Raw genomic sequence first — 26,649 nt, 5'->3', positions numbered from 1 at the left:
AGATTCAGGAATGTTTAACAAAAATTGAAACTGTGAGATTAGTCAAAAATGAAAAGGAGGCACATGTAAGACTTGGGCACCTGATGACAGATAGATGTCTCAAAGAACAGAAAGAAAGTAGGAAAGAAGTTAAACAAGGAATTAGGAGGGCTAGAAGGGATCATGAAATGTCTTCGGTAAACAGGATTAAGGAGAATCCCAAGGCATTTTATACACATATAAGGAATAAGAGGTTAGCTACGGAAAGGGTAGACCCACTAAAGAACAAAGAAAGGAATTTATCTGTGGCGACGGAGAAAGTAGGTGAGGTCCTTAACGAATACCTCACATTGGTATTCACAAAGGAGAAGGACATGGTGAATGGTGAGTTTATAGAATAGTGAGTTGATATTCTAAGACATGTTGATATAAAAAAGATGCTGTGGGTTTTGAAAAACATTAAGCTAGAATAGTCCCCAGGATGTAATCGGATCCATTGCAGAATACTGGCAGAGGAAAGGAAGGTAATTGCTGGGGCCTCGTACAAATTTTTGTCTCCTGTTTCATCACAGGGGAGCTCCTGGAGGACTGGAGAATAGTCAATATTGTTCCTCTGTTTAAGATGGGCAACAGGGATAAGTGGGAAACTACAGGCTGGTGAGCCTTACATCAGTGGTAAGGAAATTACTTAGTCCACCAAGCTGATGCCTTTCTAAACTAAAAATATTTTGCCGCAACATGGTCCTTATCACTATATTCTCTGCTTATTCATGTATCTGTCAAGATGCCTCTTAACATTGCTATCGTATCCACTTCTACCACCTCATCTGGCAGTGTGTTCTAGGCACTTATTACACTGTGTGTAAAGAAATTTATCTGTCACATCTCCTTTAACTTTTCCCCTTTTACCGTAAACCTGTGCCCCCTAGTAATGCATTTCTACCCCAGGAAAAATACTCAGACTATCCATTCTATCCGTGCCTCTCATTATTTTGTAAACTTCTGTCAGGTTGCCTCTCAGCCTCCAATATTCAAGTGAAAATAAACTAAGTTTGTCCAATCTCACCTTATAGCTAATACCCTTCAAACCAGGCAACATTCTGGTAATAAAATGTGAGGTTGGATGAACACAGCAGGCCCAGCAGCATCTCAGGAGCACAAAAGCTGACGTTTCGGGCCTAGACCACCTTTTTTGTACAAACTCCAAAGCTGCCACATCCTTCTGGTAGTGTGGTGACCAGAACTGTATGCAATATTCCGAATGTGACTTAACTAAAGTTCTATACAGTGTAACATGACCTGACCAATGAATGAGACACGTCCTCTTGAACACATTATCGACTTGTGCTGCCGCTTTCATGGAACTGTGCACCTGTACACATAGATCTTTTTTAATATTCATTCATGGGCTGAGAGTGACATTGGCTAGCCAGTTAAGAGTCAACCACTTTGCTGTGGGTCTGGAGTCACATATAGTCCAGACCAGGTAAGAATGGCATTTTTTTCCCCAAAGGACATTAGTGAACCAGCTGGACTTATCCTGACAATCGACAATGTTTCATGGTCATCACTGGATTCTTAATTCCAGATTTTTATTGAATTCAAATTCTAGTCTGTAATGGCAGGATTCAAATCACGGTGCCCAGAACAATACCTGAATGAACGGTCTAGTGATGATACCACTAGGCCATCGCCTCCACTCTGTTGGTTTTTCTTAGGATTCTGCCATTTCCTGTACACTTCCCTCCTGCATTAGACTTTCTACAATGTATCACCTCACTTTTGTCCAGATTAAATTCCACCTGCCATTTTTCTGCCCAAGTCTCCAACTTATCTATATCCTGCTGTGCTATCTGGCAATCCTCAACTCCCCCAGTCTTTACATCATCTGCAAACTTACTAATCAGGCCACCTATATTCTCAGGCAAGACAATTGGGATGCCGTAGGCTTTCAGTGCTGGGATCCCAGCTGTTCACGGTATACAACAATGAGTTGGATGAAGGAATTGAATACAATATCTCCAAATTTGCAGACAACACTAAGCTGGGTGGCAGTGTGTGCTGTGAGGAAGATGCTAAGAGGCTGCAGGGTGACTTGGACGGGCTGGCTCAATGGGTAAATATTTGGCAAATGCAATATTATCTGGATAAATGTGAAGCTATCCACTTTGGTTATAAAAACAATTTGTTTTGGGACTGTTTCATAAGATATATTCAAGGGGGGCTGAATGTGGCCCTTGTGTATAAGGGGATCACAGAGTATGGAGAGAGGAATACTGAGATTGCATGATTGGCAATGATCACATTGAATGGTGGTGCAGTCTAGGAGGGATGAATGGCCCACTCCTGCACCAATTTTCTATGTTTCCATTATTCCTCCAAATCATTCATATATATTGTAAGCAATAAGTTAGCATGCTAGTGCAGCAAATAATTAAGATAACAGATAGAATTTTAACCTTTATTGCTGGGAAGTTGGAGTTTAAAAACAGAGAAGTCTTGTTGCAACTGGATAGTGTTAGTGAGGCCAAACCAACTGTGTACAGTTCTGAGCCTAGTATCGTTTTTTAAAAAAAGCATATTGGCATTCAAGGCTCACAAAAGATTCACTAGGCTGTTTCCTAGGATAAAAGGATTGACGTATCAAGAACAGATAAACACATTAAGCTTTAATTTGTTAGAGTCAGGAAGAATGAAGGATGATCTTCTTGAAGCATACAAGGTTCTGACAGGGTTTCACACATTAGATGTTGATGTTGCCACTCGTGGTTGAATTTCTAACGGGGTTAGAGTTACAGAAGAAGCACGTATTCACTTAAAACTGAGATGTGAAAGAATTTCTTCTCCAAGAGGGTAGTGAGTATCTGGAATTCTCTATCTCATAAAATAGTGGAAGCTAGACAAATGAACATACTTAAAGATGAGGTAAATATATTTTTGAACTATCAAGCAGTCGATATCTATGTTGAATTGGCATAAAAGAGGGACTGAGGCCTGAGGCAGATCAGCCACCATCTAGTTGAATGGCGGGGCAGGCTGGATGGGTCAAGTGGGCTACTTCTGCTTCGATTTCTCATGTTCTTCTGATAAAATCAATATCTGAACTTCCATGCAATACGAACAGAAGAACACAATTTCAAAAGTACCATCTTCTGAAAGAAAAATTTAATTAAGGATCCCACATTCTTGGGAGGTAATAGGGCTAATTGGCACAATTCGAACAAAAATACTTCTACTTTCCTAACCAAGATTGATCCTTCATCAAATATTATCATAACTGACTATTCTGTGCAATTTCTGTAACTGGTGTACTCATTCTTTTGATAACAACAAACATTCTTAAAATTATTTAGGGGATATATCATTTATCATGCAATTGAGTTCCTTCCCTTATTCCTTACCCCTTACCCAAAATTACATCATTAGTTCAACCTATGAAATTTAAAGTCAATCTCCTATCTGCTTCAATTGTCCGGATATTTTCAGTTAGTTATTTTGAGAGACAGGCATGAGTAAACTGCAGTAAAGAATTACTGCAACTTTGAACAAAGACATCTGGTACTGAGCTGAGTGATAAGATAAGGGAGTGAAGGCCAAGCAGTTAGAAACCAGAGTGAACTGGACCCAAACTGCTAAGTTTTGCTTTGCGCCATCGACATAGTTAAAGCATATGCTTAATGAGACAATGCATATTAACTTTCACGCCCATGCTTACGAGACTGCTTAATTAACATAACATGCGATGGATGGAGAGAGTGGGACAAGGGACGACATGGAAAGATTGTGCACCTTGGAGCTCAGAATGGACGGAGCTAAAAGGGGAGGATCTGGCCGGATAAATGATGTATAAAAAGGGGCGGCTCCCTGACCTGTGTGTGTCGCAGGCAATGAGAGGCTCCTGATTCTGCAGACTCGTAATAAAGGGCAAGTAACTTGTTTCCGAGACTTTGTCTCCTGACTTTGTGATTATGAGCACGTGAATCTATATCTCACAAGCTTGGGAGCTCGTCCGGGATCCACACTCCGAGTCGTCCAGCAGTGGGTTCAGAAGAAGGGAAGGCGCGCCCCGCTGAGTTCAGCGGTCCCAGACGTCCTTGCTTGCCGTTGAGCAGCTTGAGCGAGTGGTATCCGGATAGGAGACTCTGGAAACAAGTGGGTTTAGGTTAAGGGCCCATGGAACGTGAGTCGATTGAGCAATTCTTGTGCACAAGACCTGGGTAAGAAAATTGACTATTAAGTACTCTCCGGGCAATTGGGGAATCTGTCCGAAGCGGGACAGGGATGGGGGCTCATTGTGTAAAAGATAAGAGCCCCCGGGAACAGAGTAGGGGGCCAAGAGGACGAGGCCCCAGGATTCTGCCCGATAGTCCGTTGGGGTGGATGTTAGAGCCATGAGAGGGTGAATAAACCCAGGGTAAGAGATAAGTGTAGCATGAGTACACTTTGGATAAATCCGGCACTGGAGCTCCTCCACATCGAACGTGCCGAGAAAATTCTGAGGATGAGGAGCAATTCAGACGTCTGTCAGCATGCCTTAATAATAAATTAGGGAATGAAATTGGGCAAATACAGGGAACGAGGAGGTAGATAAATGCACCAAAGTGTAAGAAGCAATTTTGAAATGCAAATTAGGGGCAAACTGAAAATTTTTAATAACTACGTGGAGAAAAAAAAACTGCAGATGAAATAACGAACTACTCTAAACTGGCAAGCTGGGATAATAATGCATCATGAAGAGGGATTAGATTATGTGATCGTGAGGAAAACTTTAAATTGTGGGAGGTGTTGAAGAAGCGACATGAGGTTTAGGATTTGAGTAACAGAACAGGAAGGATTGAAAAAGGAAATGCAGAATGGAGAATTAGGAGTGAAACGCCAGGCTGAATTACCGTACAGAAATAAAAAGGAGGTACCTCCTGACGTATCTGGCTTGCCGATGTTCCAAAGTAATGACATAAAGGAGTAAGATAAGGAGGACTGGAGAAGGAAGTAGGCAACTTAAAGTAAAATGTTACATACAACGCAGATTATGTGAAACAGTAGAACATTCAGATCCCTAAAAAATTCTACTCTTACCCAAGATCATGAGAGCATTGCATTCATATCTGTAAGAAATTCCGTTTGAAGTTCAATTTGTTAATTTGGTCTTCCCTGCCCAATTTATATTTCTGCAGAAAGATCTAAAGTATAAAGTAACGTTTGGCTCAACTACAAATAAGGATGTGATTTAAAATCTTCTCCAAACCTTATTCTAGACACATTTACAAATTAACAAATCTTTCAGAGATTCTGCCAATACTGAGTTGCAGATCTGATGAATTGGTTTAAACTCCCTGTTAACAAAGCAGAGATTTAGCTGGGTTAGATGTGCCTTATAATACTGCATCAAGGGGCTTTTTTTCCTAGCAGAAGTTATTTTAAAATACAGTAACCTGCCTTTGGTTGCCCACATTGGGATACTAGAGGAATACAGTTCCTTCATGTAGTCATTTTCAGATTAAACATCAGTAATGCACTTGTGCTGTTGCCTAGCTCACCACGTTTTAGGTACAAGCCATAAGATAAAGAATACAAACCTGCAGCTTGTACAGGCCCTATCTCCTGACGTACTAGGTCTAAAACTAAACAGAGAAACAGGAAACAGAATACGGAACAGACTGCTAGTGGACAAAAGCAGGCAGGTCAAGATTCTTTTAAAACTCACAGGGAAGGCCTGAGAAAGAAACCTCCTCAGGTACACCGATCCAGAATTCCCTGTATGTTAAAACCCTTCTCCAGGCAATCCTCCCTAAACAATTGGCTATTATCAAATGCACTGCCCATGCCTCCGATGATTCTGTAGTTACTTAGGGTAACACTCGGATTTATCAGGCTACCACAGAGCAAACTTTTATTGTGTGCTCTATGAGCAAGCAGGTAATACATTGCTTGCCTCCTTCAAACACGACGGGCATGCCAGATATTGTCACTGTTCAGCGTTTACAGGGGGACGCCCCGGCTCTGAAAAACAATTGTGAAAGATGCATGGGTGTTCGTGCTGTGCGTCCAAAGGCCTCTGGGTCACTCCAGTTGGCCAAGTGTGTATACCCGATGCTTTGTTACCAATGCTTATTGACTGGCCAAGGGCTGCAGTGCATAACAGGAAGACATTCTTGCCTGGTGACCTATTGGAGTGCATTCCACTTGATTTTTTTGAATTGTCACATGTACATTGCTATAGGAGTTGTCTTCTTATTGTCGATGTATTTAGTGGGTGGATTGAGCCTTTCTAGCCACTAATAATAATGACAAAGTGGGAACGTGAAAGACAGCGGGCGGCCTCGCAAAGAGGGGAAAAGGGGCGCGACGAGAGACATCCGAAGGGAAGCTCGCCTGAGGCTAGGGACAATAGATTGGCAGATGAGGTGGTACGACAAGTCGCCCAATCTGGGGCTGTGCGGATGATGTCTCTTATTCCCCTGAGGGAAGAGCCGGTCGAGTTCTCGGTGTCCAATGAAGGAATCCCATACATGGGAAAGATTGAAGACAATGATAGATTTCTCAGAAACTATTTACTGGCAGTCCTTCGTTCCCTTACAGAGTTAAAAGCCTGATGATAGGAGGCACAGACTCCTCCTCTCAACTTTTCCATCTACTCAGTCAAGGCGGGAGGCTGGATCCTGGTCAAGTTGTGGAAAGAAGGAAAACCTCAGCCGCAGTGGACAAGTCCATACCTGGTGCTGTCGACCACAGAGATGGCTGCACGGACGAAAGCAAAAGGGTAGACACATGCGGCCTGGATAAAGGGTCCAGTGGATCCGCCAGAGGACGAGTGGGAAGCACGGGAGGGGGATAATCCATTAATGTATGGTCCGAAGATGGGAAACCAATGCCATCCGACAGAGTGCCACCCATAATCCATTAATGTTAAAACTGAAGAAGAAGACAAGATGACGGGTGTTCGCTGTACTGTAATTATAATATTATCCACTGTTGCCTGGGGAGAAGGGAAGAATCATTTTACCGCTTTGTCAGAACTATGCCAGATTAACGGGGCGCATCAACTGCTGGGTGTGTGCTGCAATCCCACATCATGGGGAGTCCGGAATTCCTCTTACCGTTGTACCTCTGACCAAAGAAGAAATAGGCGAGGTGCTGTAGTTTGCCTCCATTTTAAATGATACGTGGGGGTCGGGCAGGGGTGCATGGAATTCTAGTTACGGGAATTGGTGGCTGCGTTGGGGAAGGTGGAACGGGAGCAAGTGGAATTATAGTTTCAAGGGATGGTTTCCTCGGCCGGCCCCACGGACCCAAGGTGCAATTGACGGTCTCAGAGTTTCGCCACCTAGGGGACAGATTAACTCAATGTGTTTCTGTAACTGGAATGATAGTGCCCCGTTCCAATTGGGGAATTCGTCTTGTAAACTAAACACTCTAGCCTCAGACACTGCCCTACCCCGAGTTTTAAATGGGACGTACTAGGTGTGCAACAAAAAAAAGGCATATCCATACCTACCCGGGGACGTGCACTGACTTCGTTATGATTATACTAGATGTGTCAATGGTGCTTGCCAAGGATGGGAAAACTCCGTACTTCCTCCATCCGATAGATCCTTGCCTAAAAATCAAAAGGGCTGGAGTGGCTGTTGTTATCATGCCTATTTAGTTCCCCATATACGGCTTCTGCAAAGGTCTCCAGAGATACTTCAGGGTGTACGGGAGGGGAGACGTGTTCCCCGGAAAGTAACTAAAGGAGATTGTCTCCTTTGGTCCCTGTTCCCTATGTATGGGACCACCCGATCAGGGAGGGAGATACAGAAGCTGGTGGTCTCTTTGGAGGAGTTGGCCAACAACATTGCTGATGCGTTAGCCGATACCCAATCCTAAGTGGAGGCAACAACTACTGAGATGATTGCCACACGACTGGCGGCTTTAGAGAACTGGATGGCTCTGGATTTTGTTTTAGCCAAAAGTGGTGGGACCTGTGCCCTAATTGGGGTGGAGTGTTGCACTTACATACCAGACGCCTCTTCAAATATTACAGGTATCTCCCAACATGTGCGAGACCGCGTCGCCAAAATACGGGAAGCCGGTAACAGGTATAGGAAAGAAAAAGGATGGGAATGGGGAACTGGGGATTGACCGGTTGGGGAAGATGGCTGGTCAACTTGGCTAATTATGGATTACTGATACTAATAGGCCTGATAGTGGGGCTCAATTTTGTCCTGAAATACATATTGAGCCGATTGATGACCTCCCTTGATGGGGGTACCCAGGTTCACCGCCAGCAGCTCCTGCAATCGAAAGGTGCTACACAGCAGAGAGAGATTCAGAGGATGCTCCGAGGGTTTGAGGGACGGGATCCTGGAGTGCAGTTTACTCATAATGCGTAGCAAAAGAAAAAGGGTGGATTGTGAGAAACAGGAATGAGTAAACTGCAGTAAAGAATTACTGCAGCTTTGAACAAAGACATCTGGTACTGAGCTGAGTGATAAGATAAGGGAGTGAAGGCCAAGCAGTTAGAAACCAGAGTGAACTGGACCCAAACTGCTAAGTTTTGCTTTGCACCATCGACATAGTTAAAACGTATGCTTAATGAGACAATGCATATTAACTTTCACGCCCATGCTTACGAGACTGCTTAATTAACATAACATGCGATGTATGAAGAGGGTGGGACAAGGGACAGCATGGGAAGATTGTGCACCTTGGAGCTCAGATTGGACGGAGATAAAAGGGGAGGATCTGGCTGGATAAATGATGTATAAAAAGGGGCGGCTCCCTGACCTGTGTGTGCCTCAGGCAATGAGAGGCTCCTGATTCTGCAGACTCGTAATAAAGCGCAGGTAACTTGTTTCCGAGACTTTGTGATTGTGAGCACGTGAATCTATATCTCACATTTATCTCAAACTTATCCTTTTTCCCTTCTCTTTTATATATCCTGATTTTATTACAACAAATGTGTGCTACATTTTTAAAGTTTAGCAACTCACCTCTATCTTGACAGTTTTATATTTTTAATTTTCTCAAGAATCTTGCTATGACACGTCTTTTGATCTATCATGCGTTGAGGTGCTCTTTCACCTCTATCTTTTCTAACCAGCTTTGCCCATATCTCTGTCATCCAGATTTAATAGCAAGATAGCTTGCTGGTTCTGGCTTTTTTCCCCTTCGTAGATTTTCTTTCTACAGTTATAGTATTTTAACTGTCTAAACTGCCAGATTCTCATTCTTTCTCATTCTAGAACTTGCAAGTTTTAAATGCCAACATTCCAGAATTTCAGCCGATTGGCTTTTTGAAGCACAATTGATCTGTCCTGAATGTCCACGGTAGCAACTGCAATAACTGCTGGAGGTTGGTGAATGACTCCTATGCTGCTGCTTACCTGCACTGTGAGGAAGCGCACAAGTTTCTTCCTGTTCAGACAGTTAATGATACCAGAGGCTCAATTCTAAAGCCTCCTTCTTCAGGACTGCTCAGACCTCATGGACAGGTGCTCCATTTTCTGCCCACAGCTCAAAGATGTGCAGGTTATGTGTATTAACCATGGAAATGCAGGGTTTCAGGGATTGGGTGGGCTGCTGTTTAGACGGTTGGTGCTGATGTGATCAGCTGAATGGCAAAGGGATTTTATGGCATTCAACAACAGTAATGCCGGTAAAAATCAAAGGGAGATGGCTTATATTCTCTCTCGGTGATGACCATTCCATGGCACTGGTCTGGCAGAAATGTTACTTGATAGTTATCAGCTCAAGTATGAATGTTGTCAAAACCTTACTATCTGGAGGCACTGAGAGCTTTATTCACTGCGGAATTAGAAATGTGTCTGAACACTGCAATCATTAATGAACAATTGCACTTTTAACCTATGGCAGATGAATAATTTCTGGTGGCCGTGGGTGCTCTTAGCAATTTTCACTTTCAGCAGCAAACAGCAAATTGTTACAAATCTGGGCGCCTTTACAGTTGAGTATTGCATGGCATCAAAATCTGTTGCAGGATCTGATGCTGTCTGGTATTATTCCTGGCGGCAGAGGTGTTCTCATTGCATGAGTGTTCAGTCAGTGTCTGGGATTTATCAGTGTAGTCACAAACCATGAAAGTAGAGGGTAACCATTATCATCTGGATCCAGAAATTCAAGTTGCCCTATGTCTAACTGACTACAGACATACATGGCAGGTCCCTGTATTGTAGCTATAAGGTGCTGTCAGTTGGAGACATGCTGCACAATGAGGGAGTTAAATTTTTGCCCAGGCTTGCAGTCAAAGGCTACTTGAACGACAGCGGAGATCACCACCCTGTTAAACACCGTAACCATCTGCCCCTGGTCTAATCTGGAAACAAGGCATGAATATAGTCATAATATATCCTAATCCGGTGTGCTTGCAGGAAATGTGATATATATCAGCTTACGCAGCCAGGAAGGTTCTAGAAACATAAAAATTAATGCCACTACGACCTTGACATCCATGCGGAATGCATAGTGTCATGTGACGTTTCAGCCTTCATTTCATGAACTCAAAGAATTCTGTGACAACCTCTTCATGAGCTGGTGCTGGATCACCTGAACACTGCAATCTGAAGACTCTGGATGGAGAAGGTGTCAGCTGAGACAGCTATCATGATAAGGCAGCAGGCTGGTGGTAGATGACCAAACACAATCTCACCGAATAATTGAGCTAACTCAATGAATCTTATGGCTTGCTCTTCTTCCCATGATTTATGTATCCAGATAAGCTAAATTGAGACCACCCAAAGCTCATCTTATTTAGACTTTCAGAACTCATCCGCACCACTGGTTCAAGTTTACAATGTTATTTAAACCCTAAATTAAATTATACCCTACAGTTCACACTCAGATAACCAATATGTTGAGTACCGATGAAAAATGTCATGTTAATTAAACTTTTCATCTTGTACTCTTCAGGACAGAGGCAAGAATGCCTAAGTTGAAAGGGTGCAATACATTATACTACAGAGGAAAAGGGTGTTGATTGTTTTGCTAATTAACTCTGACCGGTTGAGCCATTGCCACTGTGTAAGAATTAACGAATTGCTGCTACCAACTCTTAAAATAGTTTAAAAAAACCAGTACCTTGGGCCTAGTGGAGATTCTTGCACAACACCATCTATTTGGACATAGATCGTGTCATCTAGTGCTGCATGTAAGAATTTCTTTACATACCCTAAAGCTATTCAGCCCTCAAAAATAGGGTTCACAGCTTTGTGCCCTTTTTGTATTAAAAGGAGTGGGGACAATAATTCCTCGGTGCATTCACTATGAATGCCTCAACTAATTAGTCAATTTACCCACCAATCAGCATCTTTTCCTTGTGCAATATAAACTGTTGCTGCTTTTGAAGTTTGATAATGGAAGTTGGGGCAACCCAGCAGCTCAATGGTTAGCACTGCTGCCTCACAACAACAGGGAGCCAGGTTCGCATCCAGCCTTGGGCAACTGTCTGCATGCAGTTTGCACATTCTCCCCATGTGTGCATTGGTTTCCGCTTAGTGCTTGAATTTCCTCCATCAGCCCAAAGATGGCCATGCTAAATTGCCACAGGTGTACAGAGGTGTGCAGGTTAGGGAGGTGAGCCACAGTTAACTGCAGGGGTAGGGTGGGATGCTCTTTGGATGGTCAATACAGAGTTGATGGGCTGAATGTCCTCTTCCTGCACTGTAGTGTTTCTATGACTCATTCTTACATCTATTCTGAAAAGTACAAGACCAAGCTTTGGCAGCTTGTCTTTTTCATCAATAACAAGCATAACTGATGTAAACATCATTCACAATTAGAAACTACTACAATCGGGGCTCAAATGTTTTGTCTCGTCTTTGCCGTCAGATTCAGCTCAGACAGATTTAGCACCAAGACATAGTCTTAAAGTCTTTCATTTTTCACAGATTAAGGACAAAAATGAATACACAAAATTAGATTAATAGAAGGAAAATTAAGACAGCTATGGGCGTATTAAGTTTTATAACACTTTTAGTGTATTCTGTGCAGTTTACAAAAATACATTGGTCCATAGTTTGCAGTGAGATGTGGGAGTACAAGTTCCCCGACTCGACAATGGCTATAGAAATTAAATGTGTTTCTGTAAAGGGTGCGTATAGCGGATAAGTCCACCAGACACAACTCCACATTATGTTCCGTCTCTGCTAGCTGAACTGCTCTCTCTACCACGTATTCATTTTGTAACTGGGACAGGCTGCATGTTGAATAAACAATTGAACCTCCGGGCTTTGTGGCAAGAATGCCAGAGCTGGGGGAGAAAAAAGAAAAATCCGCTGTCAATTCTGTGTCTAAAAGAATAAGCTCAATTGCAGAGAGACAATTTGATAAAACCTGAGACTTTTACAGGAAATGCACACAGGAGAATAATCAAATCGCAATGTGCCAGAGTTGTATATTGGCTGAGCAGGTTTTAAAACTGCACGGGGCAAAAACCAGCAGAAAGTGCATATAAGTCCATATTCTCAAAGTACCAAATTTCAGGAATGGCCTTGGAACATTAGGGTTAACTTGAAAATGGAATCAGGCATTTCAGCAAATACCGAAAATACAGGAAACAAGCAAAAGGTTCGGCAGAAAGGTGGAGACAACAGACTTTTGGGGGTGGACTCTTACTCAAAATTGGAAGATACTGCAGATGAACACCTTATAACAAGGATATAAAACTGCAAACTGGAGGAACAAAGAACAAAGAAAATTACAGCACAGGAACAGGTGCTTCGGCCCTCCAAGCCTGCACCGATCCAGTTCCTGTATCTAAACCTATCACCTATTTTCCAAAGATCTGTATCCCTCTGCTCCCTGTCCATTCATGTATCCGTCTAGATACATCTTAAATGACACCACTGCCCACCTCTAGCACCTCTGCTGGTAACGCGTTCCAGGCACCCACCACCCTCTGTAAAGAACTTTCCACACATACCTCCCTTAAACTTTTCCCCTCTCACCTTGGAATCATGACTCCAAGTAACTGAGTCCCCACTCTGGGGAAAAAGCTTCTTGCTATCCACCCTGTCTATATCTCTCATGATTTTGTTGACCACAATCAGGTCCCCCCTCAACCTCTGTCTTTCTAATGTAAATAATCCTAATCTACTCAAACTCTCTTCATAGCTAGCACTCTCCATACCAGGCAACATCCTGGTGAACCTCCTCTTCACCCTCTCTAAAGCATCCACATCCTTTTGGTAATGTGACAACCACAACTGTACGCAGTATTCCAAATGTGGTCGAACCAAAGTCTTATACAACTGTAACATGATCTGCCAACTCTTACACTCAATACTCCGTCTGATGAATGAAAGCATGCCATATGCCTTCTTGACCACTCTATCCACCTGTGTTGCCACCTTCAGGGTACAATGGACCTGAACACCCAGATCTCTCTGTGCATCAATTTTCCCCAGAGCTTTTCCATTTACCACATGGTTCGCTCTTGAATTGGATCTTCCAAAATGCATCACCTCGCATTTGACGGGATTGAACTCCATCTGCCATTTCTCCGCCGAACTCTCCAATCTATCTATATTCTGCTGCATACTCCGACAGTCCCCTTCACTATTTGCTACTCCACCAACCTTAGTGTCAGCTGCAAACTTGCTAATCAGACCATCTATACCTTCCTCCAGATCATTTACGTATACCATAAACAACAGTGGTCCAACACGGATCCCTGTGGAAAACCACCAGTCACAGTTCTCCATTTTGAGAAACCCCTTCCACTACAACTGTCTCCTGTTGCCTAGCCAGTTCTCTATCCATCTAGCTAGTTCACCCTGGACCCCATGCAACTTCATTTTCTTAATCAGCCTAACATGGGAAACTTATCAAACACCTTTACGGAAGTCCATGTATATAACATCTACAGCCCTTCCCTCACCTATCAACTTTATCACTTCCTCAAAGAATTCTATCAAATTGGTAAGACATGACCTTCCCTGCACAAAACCATGGCGCCTATCATTAATAAGCCCATTTTCTTCCAAATGTAAATAGATCCTATCCCTCAGTATCTCCTTCAGCAGCTTCCCCACCACTGACGTCAGACTCACATCAGGAAGGAAGGAAGGAAACAACTACACAAAAGGAAAAGAAATACGTGTAGAAGTTCTCAAGTGAAAAACAGAAACTAATTATATGGCAGGATTGACATCAGCACGAAAGTAGGCATGTTAATCACAAACAGGAGGTATCCTGAGATGGGGAGTGGGTCTGTGAATTTGTCAAGGAAGAAGAAGGGAGCACTATGAATGGGCATGGAGGGAAACTGTCAAGGAGAGGAAGGAGAAAAAAAATATTAAAGCCAATATCAGTAACTAATGTCACTTGATCATCACACAGGCACTTTCTGCTGGGAGTTACTGCATAATGAACAGGAATACTAGGTGACTTTTTTTTTAATCCTTTCACTAGCTTGTTTGAAGTCACTATGGATTGGTTGAATTAGATGATCGTCTCAGCTGCATTTCATCTGGCCAGAATCCTGAAGAGGTGCAATGGCTAAAATAATAGCACACACTGGCAAAGAACACTGCAGAGGTATGGGGTGGGCAAGGAATGGGGATGCAGAGCAAAATAACACAATAGTAATACTCACGAGTTTTGAGAAGATTTGTAGCTCAGGTTGAGCTTCTGGATGTGAGTTTGCTCGCTGAGCTGGAAGGTTAGTTTTCAGACGTTTCGTCACCATTCTAGGTAACATCATCAGTGAGCCTCCAATGAAGTGCTGGTGTTATGTCCCGCTTTCTATTTATAAATTATGATTTATGATTAATATTATTGATTTTAATTTTAAAATTTATTTTAAATTTATGATTAATAAACTAGTTAGCAAGCAGGACATAACACCAGCGCTTTGTCGGAGGATCACTGATGATGTTACCCTAGAATGGTGACGAAACATCTGAAAACTAACCTTCCAGCTCAGCGAGCAAACTCACATCCAGTAATACTCACAGCAATAACTGGGTCTGCAATAAAGGAAGCTTCTGCCGTTCTTTAAGCCGCAGTCGACTAAAGATATTATTGTCTTCCTCAAGTACTGAGTGTCTGTCAGTTGTACAGGGAACATCAACTAACACCTGCAAGTACAATAAAATTAACAATTTATTGTAGGTAATCTTCCACAAGAATCACTAGTGTCCAACATCTCTCAATTTAGGTTACGATATAAATAAAAGTTTATATTTTCCCAATTATTGAGTCCTTTGCTATTTAACTTAACACAGATGGGGTGGGTAGATAGTCAGACTGTCACTCAGGACTCTGTAACCAAAAATGGAGATAAATGAAATTGGCCCAATGGAAACGTCCTGTCTGATGTTTTTCTCTCAAGTGGTTTTCACTTTATCCCATCCTATTAAATCATGGTCAAGATGCAGAAATTTTTTCACACAGGGAATTTCAAATTGAAATTCATTATATCATTCTGTATAGCAGCATACATATGAGAGAAAGAATGGCTTGTATTTATTCAGCATCTTTCAAGACTACAAGCAATCACAAAAAACTGAACAGTGACAACTATTTGTTACAAACAGCAATGCTACAATAGCCAGGTACCTTACAGGTTTCTTTGATACGCTGAGGGAAAATACTGTCAGGGCATGAGGAAGATTTGGCCTGTTCTTCAAATTATTGCTGTGGGACACTTTTTGCCCACCTGAGAAGGCAGTTAAGGCATCAGCTTAACCATATCATCTGAAAGCGCAGCTCCGACCAGTCAATGCACCATACACTGAGTTCTACTGGGGTGTTAACCTGGATTAAAAAATGATTGAAACTAAGGACTCAGAAGGTGGTTATTTGGACCATTCTTTCTGGGTCAGCCAAAAAAAGTACTGTCAAGCCTAAATCCACTTTTCACCTTTTGATTCATGGCATTGTACAGAATTTCAAGTGCACATTTAAGAGTTTTTTAAATATAAAGACAGTTTCTGTCTTCATCACCTTTTCAAGTAGTGAGTTCCAGATCTCCCTCTAGGTGAAATATTTCCCCTATGATCCCTTTTCCAATTACTTCAAGTCCATGCCCACAGATTAGTGATCTCTCTGATGAGGGGAACAGTTCCTTTTTAACCATATTATATAATTCCCTCAGGATTATATGCACTTCAATGAAATTTCCCTTAAGCTTTTTCTGTTCAAATGATTATTCCATCCATGCTCCTTTGAAGCAGTGCCTCACGTGTTTCTATGCGAGGGTCCCCAGTAATTACTAACTTAACGCCCTGAGCTTTCAGCCTAACTTCAGAAAGACACTCTTGTTAAGTATTATCGTTAAGCAATGTTGTTACTGGTACATGTCAACAGAAATAATGTACTAGTAAGGTAATTAGTAATAAAAATTTAGAAACCTAAGGAGTAGCAGGGCTCATGTACATCCCTGGGATTACTTCATCAAATCTTCTGAAATTAGTTTGAAAACACTGGAAGATCTACAGAACCACAAGTATTTTCTTACTGGTCAATTATTTCAATCCAACTGTTTCCTTCAATGGGGTACATGCCAAGTTTTTATTCTTTTATGTATTTTCTTTTCCCCCACTTAGAAATGAAACATGTTCTAATTTATAGACTCTATGCTTTACCGGCACATGCACATCATTAAACACGTACAAATATGCTTCCCCATTCTTTAGCATAGGTTTTTCTTGCCTTTTTTAAGCTAATCACTACCAGGCCTTAATTCAGGAAGACAGGAATAGGTGAACTGTAGGCATTCATGGAGCATCTGAGAAGACACTCATTGACAGATCAAGTAGGCAGAGGGACTTCAACGTAGACAACTCTTTCCAGTCTGCACTGCTCCAATTTAAAAATTATAAACTTCACCTCTGTACAGTGCATAGCAACACAATCTTGCAAAACTCACTCAAGTCAAGTTGATCCACGGAGACATAGTTGAGGTTATGTCTCTTGCACATGCAGAAGTCAAGTAGGCCAGTATTCAGGGTAACAAATGTTTGTTTTAGAAAGACTGCTGGAAGTTCGGTCAAGCAGCCTTTCAAAACAACTCAATACCAGCCACTTTTTAATTTGATGCAATTAGATTTTTTTTTAAATTTACATATACCACACTAACTTTCATCACACAATATACCCACCCGGTCAAAAGTATTCCTCTCTATCTCTCCCCAGTATCTGCCATCAAATGATGTGATCCGTAGCCTGTCCTCTGTGCGGAGATTCTTTGGGACATAGCTATGAAGAATTTTATGTAGCCTGTTTAATCGAGATATAGATATATCATTCACAGCGAGATGTCCTGTTCCAACAGAAACAATAAACGCAACATTTATTTTAATTCTTCAGTATTACAGAATAATTCACATTTTGGATTTAACAGAATTTGATATAAGATGTTACTAACATTGCCTCATCCTTGTTTCCCAATGCATTATTTTCTTTTATTAAAAAAAGTTTGTATTTATATAACACTCCTCATTATCGCAGGATATCTCAGCGATAGTCAAAATGACATTGTTTTAACCACCATTGAGATGACGAAAGTTTGGAAAGTTACATGGAACACCTTCCTGGTGTGCAGCATCAGTACAAAATGTTCCCAGGCAAGGCACAGTACAATTAAAGTTAAAGACGTGTGAACTCTGTTTTTACAATCTGGGTTAACTCCAATGGCAGAAGAACAGATCACATATTAAATATTTTAATTTCATACAAATCCAACATTAATGACTGGTTTCAGCTGAATTTCAAATCATAGGCAGTTTTGTGCAGAGATTAACATTCACTAAAATTGTTATGAAATGATCCAAATCCATTTCATGCTAGATCCTTATAACAGAGAGGAGCTTTTCATTACCATCAATATCAGCTGCATTAGACAATGCTTAAAATATAAATCGGATCACATCTTCCAAATGTGCAATCTCCTAATGTGGTCAGCGCTAGACTACTAAACAACAGACTCCCAATAAAACCATCTGTAGATCATAAAACACACCAATGAAGGTAATAACTGATATAGGTATTTCCATAAGTATCTTCCATTCCAATTCAATACAGCTTTACATTTAACATGGAAGATTTATTTTGTTTATTTTACTGAAGAGAAACTTTTAAGTTGCACCCATTAATTTAGAGCTAATGGGAACTGTAGATGCTGGACAATCCAAGATAACAAAGTGTGGGGCTGGATGACCACAACAGGCCAAGTGCTCCTAAGATGCTGCTTGGCCTGCTGTGTTAATCCAGCCCCACACTTTGGTACCCATTAATTTAGAATCATCTTTAGTGAAAACAGATTTAACTGCTTCTTATCCAGAAGTGAGTTTCCACCACCAAGTCATGAGACACATCATATTACAGGATGGATCATTGCCCCAAAGCTGCTGAAGAAGCTGGATGATGATCAGATTTTTGCAAGAATTAATGCTGCCCTTTCTCTTTTCAGGAATGCACCCCATTAATGATACTCTATAGTTATTCTGTCTTCAGCATTTACAAAGTTGGAATTTTTCTACTCCCAAAGTAGTAAAACTTGGTAACTCACGACAGCATTCTGTCTGCAATAGTGCAAGAGACTTTCCACCAGGCGCTGCACAGAGGTCAAGAACTGCATGACCTGGCTGAACATCTAGAGTGAGTACTGGGAGAAGCGATGCAGCATCCATCAGATAATATTCCAACAATCTTAAGCCATCTGGTCTGAAGTGAGGTAAAATAATGTATCAGTGTATATTATGAGAATAGCAGAAGTCCTAAAGTTTCCAACAACTAGAATCATACAACATGGAAACAGACCCTTCAGTCCATGCAGACCAAGTTTCCCAAACTAAACTAATCCCACTTGACTGCATCTGGCACATATCCCTCCAAACTGTTCCTATTTATCTACTTGTCCAAATGTCTTTTCGATGTGTAACTGTACCTGCATCTACCACTTTTTCTGGCAGTTCATTCCACATGCAATCCACCATCTGTGTGAAAGAATTGCCCCTTTGGTTCCTTTTAAATCTTTCTCCTCTCAGCGTAAAAATATGTCAGCAGTTTTGAACTCCTCAAGCCCAGAGAAAAGACCTTTGCTACTTACCTTATCTATGACCCATGATTTTATAAACCTCTATAAAATCATCCTCAACCTCCTACACTCCAGTGAAAAAACTTTCTGGTCTCTCCTCATTCTCCAGACCTGGCAACATCCTCGTAAATGCTTTCTGAACCCACTTCAATTTAACCATATCATTCCTATTTAAAGTTTTAGCAAAGATTTGCAGCTCAGGTTGTGGTTGAGGTTGTTGACTTGCTCACCAAGCTGTCTTGTTTTCGTTCAGATGTTTTGTCACCATGCTGGGCAACATCATCAATGAGGCCTCCGATAAAGTGATGTTATTTTTCTTCGCTTGGAATTTATACTGAATGGACCATTATGGAAATGACACCACTCACCATAATGGTGACTCATATCCTTCCTATACCAGGACAATGAGAACTGTACCACAGTACTCCAAAGTGGCCTCACCAAAATCTTGTATAACCTCAACATGATGATCCTTCCATTACACAATGGTCTGAGCAATGAAGGTTTGCATTCAAAATGCCTTCTTAACAGCCCGTCTACCTGCTTCAAAGAACCATGTACCTGAATCACTAGGTCTCTCTGTTCAACAACACCACCCAGGGCCCTACTATTAACTGTACAAGTCCTGCCCTTGTTTGTTTTACGAAAATGTAAAACCTCACGTTTATCCAAATTAAATTCCATCTGCCACTCCTCAGTCATTTGTCCAACTTGATAACTTCAGATATCCTTTCAGAAGAAGAGACTTCCAAATCTTACATAAATATCTATGCCTTGCTTTTGGAGCAAATATCTAATTTGAAATAGAATTGTTTTCTGTCCACAACAGATTGTGTTCATCTAAACATTAATTCTAGATATCCCATTACACACCCCCATTCTGCTCTTGATTTACCCGAACAAGTACAGCCTGTACTTGTTGGAATTTAGAAGAATGATAACTGATCTTAATACAATATTTAAGAACCTGAGGGAATGGGACAGCAACTTCAGCATGAATGCTAAAAGAATGTTTTTCCCATATGGGAGTGACTGGAATGAAGGAACAGGTTAAAAATAAGGGGTGAACCATTTTAATTAGAAGAGATGTTTCTCACAGAGCATGATCCAGGGTCTCTAATTATTTTTAAGGCATCAAAAGATTTAAAAAGTAGGCAGAAAAGTAGAGTCATAATCAGATCAGTTATGATCTTTCTGATTGGCGGAGCAGGCTCCAAGGGCTGAATAGCCTCCCCCCACACCTACTATGTTGTTAAAAATGCTCCTATTACATTGTTTTTAAAAAAATCTGGTTGTGGGAATCTGATTGATTAATTTGCTAAAATTAGAGTTTCAACTAATAAAAGGGTTGGACAATTGATGTTGTCTACGTGGACTTTACTAAACCATTTGGCAAGGTCCCTCATGTTAGGCTGGTCCACAAGAGTAAGACACATAGGATCCACAGTCAGTTGGTAAGGTGGACAAAGCTCATAGAAGACAGAGGGTAGTTGTAGGATATTTTTCTGACTCAAGGTTTGTAGCCTGTGGTGTTCTGCAAGGAGCAATGCTGGGACCTCTATTGTTTGTAACATAAATAGATAATTTGGATGAAAATGCAGGGTCTCCCAGAATCATATCATAGAATCCCTACAGTGTGGAAACAGGCCATTCGGTCCAACAAGTCCACACTGCCCCTCTAAACAGCATCCACCCAGACCCATTTCCCATGTTTAACCCACCTAATCTAAAGATCCCTAGGCACTATGGACAACTCAGCATGGCCAATCCACGTACCCTGCACATCTTTGGACTGTAAGTGGAAACTGGAGGACCCAGAGGGAACCCACACAGACATGGGGAGAATGTGTGAACTCCACACAGTTGTCGAAGGCTGGAATCAAACCTGGGACCCTGGCGCTGTGAGGCAGCAGTGCTAACCACTAAGCCACCATGCCATCCCTAATTCTGATTAGTAAGTTTTCAGATAACATGTAAGTTGAAGTTGTGACCATGGGGAAGGTCATCGAAAGATCAACAGGATACAGATCAATTGGAAAGTTGGGTGGAGAAATGGCAGATGGAGTTTACTTTGGATAAGTGGGAGGTGATGCATTTTTGGAGGTCAAATGCATGAGAAAAGTTTACAGTAAATGGCAGCAGTCTCACGAGCATTGATACACAGTGATTTTGGAGTGCAAATCCATAGCTCCTTGAAAGTGGCAACACAAGTGGTCCAGAATGGAATGTTTGCCTTTATTGATTAGGGCACTGAATATAAAGGTTGGCAAGTCATGTTGCAGCTGTATGAGACTTCAGTTAGGCTACATTTGGACTATCATGTGAGGCTCTCATTACCAAACTATAGGAAGGACATGGAGGCTTCGGAGAAGGTGCAAAAGTGATTTACCAGGATGTTGCCTGGTTCGAGCAAATGCACGATCCGAGGTTGGACAAACTTGGATTGTTTTTGCTACAGCCTAAAAGGGTGATGGGCAACTTGCCAGAAGTATTTAAAATTATGACAGGCATGGATATGGTGGATAATCTGAGTCTTTTTTTCCAGCGTGGAAACGTCATATACTAGGGGTCACTGGTTTAAGATGAGACGGGGTAAGTTTAAAGGAGACTTGTGAGGCACACAGAGGGTGGTAGGTGCCTGGTACGCACTGCCAGGCAAGCGGTCGAAGCAGACGTGGTAGCAATGTTTAAGAGACGTTTAGACCGACACATGAACAGACAGGGAATTGAGGGATATGGACCGTAAGCAGGCAGATGGCATTAGTTTAGAATGGCATCATGGTCAATGCAGATCTGGTGGGTTGAAATGCCTGTTCCTCTGCTGTGTTGTTCTATGTCTTAAAACGGGTCTTCCACCCAAACACAGGTGTGATTCTTAGAAAGACAACTACAAATAAAGCAGGCTGGAGAATATTAGTTTCCACTAATTAGTTAAGCCTACAGGGTAACAGGTGTTATGTCCATGGGGGTGGATTGGGAATTCAGTTGCTTCTGTCTGCAATATATAGGCATATGTAAGATATCCAAACTCAGCAAAGTAACCAGCATAAATGGCACAACGGAAACTGTTATTCCAACAGAGATTTGTTAAACTTTTGGATGAGCTGACCAGTTATGGAATATTTGTGGCGAGGAATAATTCCAGTAAACTCTATGTAAAGGTTAGTCACCCTACAAGTGCAAAAGATGAATGAAATGGAGAAATTAGTTTGGTTGACAATGCATAGAAATCAGTGATTAAAAAAAAACTTAACTTTACCAAGGGTCCAAAAAAAGGGTGGTTTGTGTGAAAATATTTTAAAATTAGAGTGATAGACCAGCTGGCACATTTCCTCTTAACAAACAGAGAATATAAATGAAAGGAAAAGCAACAAAAATATCATGTTTAACAGAGGAACAAATGGCATCAGAAAAGTAGAATATAATTTTTGAATACTTGAGATGTAACCTGTCAACTTCACATTATAACCGACTATAAGATAGTCGAAAACTGACTTGAAAATTTTTCCCAATTCCTACTCTATTGGGAATTAGCGAGCTTCGACTTGAGGTCATCACACAATAAATCTACACTCAATCTAATCGAAAAATGAGACTATCAACTGATCTCATTCTACAATCAAACTTCAAAGCAGCAAGAGGTTCACAACACACCACAAAGTACCTGGCAGGCTTAAAACGTGTGGTGTCTCCCCTTGGAAACGTGAAACATTTGAGGTTTGGGCTAATGCGTAAGGGCTGCTTCATATTCGGGATAGGTGGCGATCGTTGAGCAGTGCAGTCATCGCTGAACTCTGAGGGCTCTAGATCAGAAGACCCAGGAGCTGGAAAATCCTGGACTGCCCCCAGTTGAGAGTCTGTGTGTGGTGTCCACTGAATCTGACCCTCGTACACGAAGTCTCTGGCCTGCACGCGCTCCTCAAACTCCTGGATCACTTTCTCCACATCCCCGAAGCCGTTAAGAAGAGCTCCATATTTCTGCTCACAGAGTAGAGCGAGGCGGATGGAGGGCCATAGGTCACCAAACTGCAGGCTGTAGTTCATGTCCATGCTCTGCAAAGCCAAATGAGTACTCGGGACCCTGGGCTGGGATGAAGCCTGGAAACCGAAAACAGAAGATCATTACCGGAGGAGGTTTCAAGCCCACCCCGCACAAACATTTTTAATTCCTTTTCCCACTCACCCATTTCTTCTTGTAAATGTACCGCCGCTCGAGTCTCTGCCATTCTCTCAGGTTCCCGATTAAAAGTTTCAGGGGACGATTTGATCGTCTCAACGCTGCCATTTTGTCCCGTCCCTTCTCTCTGGTCCCACCAGAAACTCAGACCGCGTGACAAACGTTCCGTCTCTTCCGTTTGGGAGACGGTGGAAATGTATTGTCAATTTGGTTTCAAATTTCTAGAATCCATCCTGTCTTCTTTTGCTAGTTTTATTATAAACTTTTATAATTATTATAATAAGTGCAGTTGGAAATTTGAAAAATTAAGGCCTGTGATGACCAGCAAGTCAGTCAGCATTTCTGCAAAGGAAACACTCACGTAAACACAGATAATGGGAACTGCAGATGCCATGGGATAATTGCAAAACACTCGTTTCAAAATCCTCAGATGAAGTTATTCACTGCAAATAGAGGGGTCAGGACTGATTGCTTGATGCTCAAGGATTTTATTACAACAATTAACATTTAAATAGGGCAAAAACATACAAAGCAGAGCTGTAGGAGATTAGAGATAACGGGAACTGCAGATACTGGAAAATCCAAGATAACAAAGTGTGAGGCTGGATGAACACAGCAGGCCAAGCAGCATCTTAGGAGCACAAAAGCTGACGTTTCAGGCCTAGACCCTTTATCAGAAAAGGGGGATAGGGAGAGGATTCTGATATAAATAGGGAGAGAGGGAGAGGCGGATCGAAGATGGATAGAGAAGAAGATAGGTGGAGAGGAGGCAGACAAGTTAAAGAGGCAGGGATGGAGCCAGCAGAGGTGAGTGTAGGTAGGGAGGGCATAGGTCAGTTCAGGGAGGACGGACAGGTCAAGGAGGCGGGATGAGGTTAGTAGGTAGGAAATGGGGGTGCGGCTTGAGGGGATAGGTGAGAGGAAGAACAGGGTAGGGAGGGCGGAGACGAGCTGGGCTGGTTTTGGGATGCAGTGGGGGGAGGGGAGATTTTGAAGCTTGTGAAATCCACATTGATACCATTGGGCTGCAGGGTTCCCAAGCGGAATATGAGTTGCTGTTCCTGCAACCTTCAGTGGCATCATTATGGCACTGCAGGAGGCCCAGGATGGACATGTCGTCTAGGGAGTGGGAGTTGAAATGGTTCGCGACTGGGAGGTGCAGTTGTTTATTGCGAATCGAACGTAGGTGTTCTGCAAAGCAGTCCCCAAGCCTCCACTTGGTTTCCCCAGTGTAGAGGAAGCCACAGCGGATGCAGTATACCACATTGGCAGATGTGCAGGTGAACATCTGCTTGATGTGCAAGGTCATCTTGGGGCCTGGGATGGTGTTGAGGGAGGAGGTGTGGGGGCAAGTGTAGCACTTCCTGTGGTTGCAGGGGAAAGTGCTGGGTGTGGTGGGGTTGGAGGGGAGTGTGGAGCAGACAAGGGAGTCCTGGAGAGAAAACGTAGACCACATTTTGCATATACAGTGACACTTAGCTCTTTGTCACCCATCTCACAACCTTCCTTTGTACTGCTCCTTCTACATCATCTTTTGATAAATAGAAATTTCCTTCAAATAAACATTGCAAACGAGTAAGGAATTGCCTTCAACCTCAATTCCATTTGACTCCTAGAACACTTAAAAAGCTCAACTTCCCTCCACCACCCCAAATACACAGACATATCTCCAGTAACATCTCCATTGTAAAAGCTTCTGCCTCTGTAACTTTATCTGCTAATACCCCTACTTCACTCAATCTGCCAATGAAACCCCAAACTTTTCTATACTTTTGTCACCACCAAACTTAATGATTCTGGTACTTGACATAGAGTTAGAGAATATTGGAACAGGAGTAGGCCATTACATTCTTCAAGCTTGCTCCACCATTATGATCATCTACTAAGTATGCTGTTCCTGCTTTTGCCCATACCTTTTGGTCCCTTTAGCTCTAAGAATTGTATCTATCTCCTTTTTTGAAGACATTCAGTGTTTTGACTGCTTGGCTGAGAATTCCACAGGCTGACAACTCTCGAGTAAAGAAATTTCTCCTCATCTCAATCTGAAATAGCATACCACATATTCTTAGACTGTGACCCCTGGTCTGGACTACCTGGTTATCAGAAACATCCTTCCTGTATTTACTTTGTCTCAGCCTATCAGAATTTCTACGAGATCTCCCCTCAATCTGTCGAACTCCACATTGTTGATTAGGACCATATTCAGTCTCTCTTCATACATCAGTTCTGCTATCCAAGGAATCTGTCCAGTAGGTGCAGTCCCTGTATAGCCAGAATACCCTTCCTCAGAGGAGGAGACCAAAACTGCACACAGTAGTCCAGGTATGGTTTCACCAAGGCCCTGTCCAATTACAAAAACTAATCCCTGCCCCTGTACTTAAATCCTGTAGCCTTCTTCACTACCAGCTGCACCTGCATGCTTACGTTCAGTGACTAGTGTACCCAGGTCTTGGTGCTCCTCCCCTTCTCACATTCTATCACCTTTCAGAGAATAACTTAATGTTTCTGCCACCAAAGTGGATAACTTCACTTTTGCCCACATTATACTTCATTTGTCTTGCATTTGCCCATTCACTCAACCCATCCAAATCTGGCATTGACCAGTTTCTGTGTTAACTTCAACTCATCCCATTCCCATACTGTCTGCATCTTAAATAGAATCACAGAATTTTACAGCACAGGAGGCCATTTGACCTATTGTGTCTGTACTGGCTCTCAAAAGAGCCACCCAGTTACTTCCATTCACCAGTCCTATCTCTGCAGCCCTCTAACTTCATCACTTCCAAATATATATCCAGGTCTCTTCTGAAACCACTTGTGGAATCCATTTTCACATTCTCCCAGGCAGAACAAGTCTTTAACAACTCTGAGTAGTTTTTCCTTATTTCACTCCTAGCTCTCCTGCTAACAGTTTTGAAATTATGATCCCTAATTATTGACAAACCAATTTGAAAAAAATCCTTCTTTACCCTGCCAAAATTGTTCATAATTTAGAACACCTCAATAAGGTCAGCTCTTAATCTTCTCAGTTCTAAGATGAATAAACCCAATTCCTGTAATTTTTCTTTATATCTAAAATCCCTCATTGCTGGTATCAGTCTAGTAGATCTCCTTTACACACTTTTTAGGGCTTTTGCGCCCTTCCTTAAATAAGGTGCCCATATCTGAACACAAAACTCCAAATGTGGTCTGACCAATGATTTACAGAAGTGTAGTACCACTTCCTTGCTTCATTCTCAATGCTTCTATTTAGAAATCCAAGGGTCCTATAAGGGTTCTTAACAACTGTTTCAACTTGCTTGGCCACCTTCAGAGAATCATGCACGTGAACTCTGAGGTCCCTCTGCTCCTGTACTCCACTCAAAAGTTGTGCTATTGGACCGGTATTGTCTATTTTTCTTTGGCCAAAATGCATCACCTCATACTTTTCTGCATTGAAATTCATCTGCCATGT

The 26,649-nt window shown here is 42.0% G+C and overlaps 1 protein-coding gene across 1 annotated transcript; it reads right to left on the bottom strand.

The window, feature by feature from the left end:
• Positions 1 to 11,915: 11,915 nt before the first annotated feature.
• Positions 11,916 to 23,357, bottom strand: nsun4 (NOP2/Sun RNA methyltransferase 4). Its single transcript, XM_048538612.2, has 6 exons — positions 23,202 to 23,357; positions 22,683 to 23,116; positions 18,491 to 18,645; positions 17,082 to 17,242; positions 14,932 to 15,056; positions 11,916 to 12,226 (listed from the first exon to the last, which is right to left on the bottom strand). Exons 1-6 carry the CDS (start codon positions 23,301 to 23,303, stop codon positions 11,950 to 11,952), a joined length of 1,254 nt encoding a protein of 417 aa, XP_048394569.1. The 5' UTR covers positions 23,304 to 23,357; the 3' UTR covers positions 11,916 to 11,949.
• Between the last annotated feature and the right edge of the window lie 3,292 nt (positions 23,358 to 26,649).

This window comes from Stegostoma tigrinum, chromosome 8 (genome assembly GCF_030684315.1).
Source record: "Stegostoma tigrinum isolate sSteTig4 chromosome 8, sSteTig4.hap1, whole genome shotgun sequence".
In the NCBI taxonomy this organism is placed as follows: Eukaryota; Metazoa; Chordata; class Chondrichthyes; order Orectolobiformes; family Stegostomatidae; genus Stegostoma; species Stegostoma tigrinum.
Note: the sequence above shows the minus strand (reverse complement) of the source record. Positions and strands in the feature narration are given on the sequence as shown.